Here is a 6,000-nt window from a genome sequence, read left to right as displayed (position 1 = left end):
GAGCAGGTGAGGGTGGCAGTTTTATGATTACAAAGGGGTAGTATGAGGGAAATCTTCGTGAGGATGATAGTTCTGCACCTCGATTGCAGTGATAGTTGCACAAACTTACATGTGAGAAAATGGCACAGAGCTATTCACACATACTGTACCAATGTCAATATCCTGGTTTGGATACTGTACTATAATTAACATAAGAAAAAAAAAATGGGGGAAAACTAGTTTTAGGCTATAGGGAACTTCTCTGTACTATTTTTGCAACTACCTGTGAATCTATAATTATTCCAAAATAAAGTTAAAAAAACACACATGTGTATACACAAGGAAGTTCACAAGATAATGAAACAGCAAATTTTATTCAAATTCTCCAAATTTTATACTTAATATGTTCATTGTTTCTAAAATGTATGTCACCTTTTATATAATGGTATTATTATTTCATCTTTCTTTTATAGTTTTTTTCATCTTTTCTTTACAGTTCTTCAGTAGAAGCCAGAGTCTTGAGTTGCCCAATTAGGAGCCTAAAATACACAAAGATATAGGGTGAAAAGACAGTACTTTCTGAAAAAACATAGAAGAAAGTGATACTAGCATTTCCTTTTAGCACTACTCCTACCAAACCATTCTCTAAGATTTTAACAACCTGTATAATTACTAAATGCCAGATGTCCCACTTAGAACAAAATAAACACATTAAAATATCATCCGATATAGTTTTTGACCAATTATAAAGTATAACAATGACACTATTACCAATATTATAACAAAAAGCAATACAAATGGACCCTAAAGCATATAAAAAACCCATTAGAAATTATTTTTCAGGCTCAGTTATTCCAGACTTGGTTGGAAAAGGCATTGACAATAATTTCCTAATTCTTCTTTCTCTTTTAAAATGGAAGGACTATTCTAAGGACACAAACCTGTTGCTAAAACTTCAAACAAGGTCCTTGAATATTCCACAACTGCTGTCTAAAACTTTTCTATCCTCCAGTTACACATAAACATAATGGCTAAAAAGCATTAAAGGTAGTTTGGGATTCCAAAATACAGTCATTCAAGTTCTTTTAATATCTAATACATAGAATCTCTATCAAAAAGGTTTTTTTTGTTTTTGTTTTTGACTTAGTTATACATGAATATTAGAACACAAATTTCAAGCACTTGAAATGTCTACACATATATCTTTGGTCAGTATCAAAATGGTATGTTGACAACCGTGAGGAAATGAGTTTTATGAAGTCCCACAGAAAGAGTAAAAGGAAAAGAAAAACAGGGATACTAAGAACACTTAATTTTTTTCAGTTCCCTTAACTAATACATATAATACATCTCAGAAAAATTATTTTATTAAACAAATGTTCATTCCCCCAACGAATACAAAATCAGATACAACCCATATTAACATGTTCTCAAATTAGGTCCATGTAACATTTATGTTACTTTATTGCTAAATCTCATACAGAATAGAAAATGTGTGGTTCTTACCTCTGACCTACTATTCTGATTAAGTTTCTTCTCAATATTCATTGCCAACATCTGGCTTCTAAATGAAAGGCTTTTGGTCTTTTCAATCACTTGCTGATAGGGTGAGACTGCATTGTTACCCATAACAACATGACCCTAAAATGAGACAGAGGGAAATTGATCTTGTAATGTTAATGACTAAGTTTCTCAGTTAAGTCATGAGCATGATATAGCACTACATGACTGATGCACATATTTTTATGCGCTGTAGAAAGATGACATTTATCCAGCAACAAAAAATAGGAGGTTGCTACTGCCTTCAAAGACAACACAAATAGAATAAAATGTTCTAATGAAAACTTCACCCCCAAATCATAAAATAAACAGTAACTGACATCTCGTATGTAGGATAACTAACAGAATACTCACTAATTTAGAATCAATCTTGGCATCCAGTCGTGCATTTCTAATCAAATTTACAATCCACCTTTCAGCTTCTTCTGGAGTCATGTTCAGTTTATCTGCCAACATGCTAATGAAAAAAGTAAAAACAACATTAACTGAGTCTAAAAACTTACTTTTGAGTATACAGTCTTTGACCCACACTTTGCAAAGAGACTTTTAGGTATTTATGGGTCACTTTCTCTTAAATACTATGAGTCTTAATAGCTTCATTGTTCATGTTTTCTATTATCTTATACTATTGTCTTATACTACCCCATTTCACCAACCAAACTAGAATCCTTAAGGGCAGGGCACCATATTCTGCATCTACAGAAATCTTCTGACTTCCAGTAAAGTACCTTCTACTTAGCAGGTGCTCAAGTAGTAATGATCTAAGGGAGAAAATGTTTTATAACGTGCGATGACTATACAAATTAAACCCAATACAAGGAGCATCAGTAATTAAGTATAATTAAAAAACACAACTAAAACTCAGGGCTGCTATATATGTCCATACTGTAAACTCTGAAGTTGTACACTACATAACCTAAATGGTCACTGAATTTAAGAGAAAAGAGATTTAAGAGAAAAGAGGGGCACGCCATACACACACGCATACACGCATACACACACACACACACACACACACACACACACACACTGACAGGGAGGGAGGTGACAGACACCAAGATCCTAATCTAAAGTCTCTGATATCAACCAATCTGCATTTTATTTTTCCAGTTTATAATCAGGTTGAAAAAGAGGCGATGCAAGGCTCTATTTAACAAGACTAAAGGCAAGCACCAGCCTCGGCGGTAGGCAAGTCAATCAATCAGTCAGCTGATGGAAAAGTGTCAATGTTTGCACGATAGATTTTAAGGGCATATATTATAGTACATGGTGTTTATGCTGCTGTTTAAACACAAACATTTTTTCACCTGTCTTCACTGAAGATAATGTGATAACACACACTTGCCAGGCCTTCCAATATTATCACTGGTTTGAAGAAAAGAACTATCAATAACAAAGTCAATCCTTAGACTATTATAAACTAAAATTCCTGATCTGACAGCATTCCCAATTTTAAAATATAAATGTTTAAGACACCGGCAATGATATAATTATGTAATCCCAGAGCTCCCAACCCAATGTTACCATCCTAATTAATAAAAATACCTTTATGGGACTAATATAATCTGTGCTACCCATATTTTATGTGTATTGCAAAGAGTTAATAATTAATTTCATTCAAAATGTCAAAATTAAGTTAGGCTATCAATAAAACTATTACAAATGAAATTACAAACTAAATCTATGAAGACACACTCATTTAAAATGTACGCTTGAAATATGCTTGGAGTTAAAAACATCGCAAGTGTAAGCCAACTCAACCATAAAACTTCCTGGATTTATGTGTCAAAATTTTGTTCTGTGTTTTTATGACTAATTTTGCTGTAATTATGTAAAAGAGCATAAAAAACAATTAATTCTTGTTAGTGACTATTACTTCAAATGGATAGATTTCATTTTATTCTCTTTATCACTGTTCTCTAAACCTCATTTTCTTAAGCTACTAAAAATAGGGAAGCACATCATTTTCCTTAAATAAGCAAGCGTTTTCTGACTAGGAAAAATTCCTACAGCTGTTTCCTGTGGCTTCCGAATAAACTCCTCGTGTCTCCTACTGGTGCATGACTCATTTTAGAGGCATATAAATTTCATTCTCCATTGCTCAAGTAAGCCAATGTCTGATACTTTTATCCAAAGCTGCTACTCTAAAGGTAAAGAACAGATTTTCTGAAACATACTCATTATTGTATTATCTCCTATATTAATTCACCATTTGCATGCCTCCTGCATCTCCCAAAATACAACTCTTTAAACTGAGACCAGGCCATTTTACTCCGAAAGCACTAATGAAACAATCTGCACTAAATATATTAAAACTCCAATTTTCAAGATCTCTATAGTTTGCTTTTAAAAATCAGAAACATTATTCCCAGTAAGCCACTAATTATGTATAGTTGGTATTATGAAGATCTTTAAAAAATGCTTAAGGCTGTTTAAATAACTAATATTATAATTCAACACTCAGTCTTGAAGCCTAGGTTATCAGATTCCACTTCTTGCTGTCCATATCCAACCAAGAAGTCCTATGAATTATCTCTTTATCCACTGTGTCTTCTCTAATGTCCTTACCAATTTACTCTCATCTTCAAAGACTCTCCTCTTCACCAGCCACACTAAACCTGACTGTTCATTAAACATACCATGTTTTTAACCACGTCAGGGCCTTTGCACATGCGGTACCTTCTGCCTTCCTCTACCTCTTTCTTCACATAGCTGTTACATAGGTTTCAGCTAAAACAGCACCCTCATAAGCCTTCCAAGACACCTCTCCCAACCGTGACATATCTGTCTGGTACTTTCATAGCCCTCTATTTCTTTTCATAGCATTCATAACTGCTGTAATTGTTCTGTTGAATATCTGCTTTTATGACAGACTACATATGTAACCCAAAAGCACGCATCATAGCTTCCCTGTCCACTGCTATACATCCCGCAATTAGCACAATGCCCAGTTACTCTTTGGTTTCTACCCTAGTTCAGGCTCCATTACTGTTTACTAGTTTTCAAGCTAACCTACCTCGAGTCTCTCCTTAATCTATTTTACATAGCTGCCAGGTTAGCTGAAACCCAACTCATCAGTTTATCCCCAGGTTCCTTTCAAAACTTTAATAGAGCCCTTCTACCAACACAATAAAATTTCAAAATTCTAAGTGTCTCATTCATGGTTTTCTGCAATTTAGCTACAATCTAACTTTTCAACCTCCCCTTATTCTCCCTCATGAATACCACATGCCAGCCAAACCAAACCAATTCTCTACCTTCCCTGTCATTCATTCAACAAAATATGAACTGTGTTAGATACTGGTGACAAAATACAGTCTGTTCCCCACCTTTATAAAGTTTAAGCTGGGGGTTGGAGTAGGGGACAAGCACCTAATCCACAAAATATATCAACTATTATGAGTGTCGTGATGAAAAAATGGAAGGAGTTATGTGAGATGCAAAGAGTTCACGAGTTCTAGTCTGGAGATTTAGGGACAACTTACCTAAGAAAGCACTTGTGTGAGATTTTAAGATAAAAAGAAAATTCTATTTTGTATAACACCACCTAGAACTCATCTGTTCTCCTCTTTTACACCCATATTCTAAATCTCATATTCCAACATGGCTGGGGAAATTTGGCAACATGCATCAAGACACATAAACGTCTGCACCCACTTTGGGGATTTAGTGTTTTGCACGTGCTTCTTGATCCTTTACTTATTAAATCAAAGTCAAAGAAAAACTTAAAATAAGGTCCAAGAAGTATTAATAAATTATTGATGGCATCTCAGGTTATGGAGGCTACCAATCACTCTGAGAGTGAATTAAAGAACTGGCAACAGTCCAGTTTCTTTTAAGTAACAGAAAAATACACACAGTAAAAGAAATTAAATAATTAATAGAAAAAATACTCAAGTTCTTTTACATTCTACTGATTTTATGCAAAAAAGTGAAGATTTTTAAAAAATGTAATTTTCTATTAAAGCTTAAAATACAAAGTTGCTTTAAGTTATTCTATACCATGCTTACCTTGTATTATTTAAAATAACTCTGTTTATCAATAAGCTAAGACAAAATGTGTTAAAATGTAGAATTTCTGAGAAAAATATTTAATTCAACTTAGATTTTAAACACAAAAAATAATTTCCAGATTATTTAATGTTGACAATCTCACCCTTGTCTGTAGGCAGTTTAAAGTAGACATTTAAATATTTTGTGTAAATCCCTTATACACATCTTTTAGTTCATAGCTTTTCTGCTCAAGTGACACAACATGATAGTGAATATGTTAAATAAGAAATATATATGGCACCACAAAAGTCCCCAAATAGCCAAAGCAATCTTGAGAAAGATGAACAAAGCTGGAGACATCACGCTTCCTGCTTTCAAACTATATTAAAAGCTATAGTAATCAAGTATGGTACTGGCATTAAAAACAGACAATAGAGAGAACAGAATAGAGAGCTTCCGCACAGCAAA

The 6,000-nt window shown here is 33.7% G+C and overlaps 1 protein-coding gene across 1 annotated transcript in view; it reads right to left on the bottom strand.

Moving 5' to 3' along the window:
* Window positions 1-325: 325 nt before the first annotated feature.
* EIF3E (eukaryotic translation initiation factor 3 subunit E) overlaps window positions 326-6,000 on the bottom strand; it is a 47,204-nt gene continuing 41,529 nt past the window's right edge. The window contains exons 11-13 of the mRNA XM_019750651.3: window positions 1,894-1,996; window positions 1,486-1,620; window positions 326-518 (exon numbers count right to left, since the gene is read on the bottom strand). Coding sequence (XP_019606210.1) covers window positions 480-518; window positions 1,486-1,620; window positions 1,894-1,996 — 277 coding nt within the window. The 3' untranslated portion in view covers window positions 326-479. The remainder of the gene's footprint in view (window positions 519-1,485; window positions 1,621-1,893; window positions 1,997-6,000) is intronic.

This window comes from Rhinolophus sinicus, chromosome 6 (genome assembly GCF_057876585.1).
Source record: "Rhinolophus sinicus isolate RSI-liver-muscle chromosome 6, RSI-T2T, whole genome shotgun sequence".
Classification (NCBI taxonomy): Eukaryota; Metazoa; Chordata; class Mammalia; order Chiroptera; family Rhinolophidae; genus Rhinolophus; species Rhinolophus sinicus.
The sequence above is the reverse complement of the archived record's forward strand: the minus strand, read 5'-3'. Positions and strand labels throughout refer to the sequence as shown.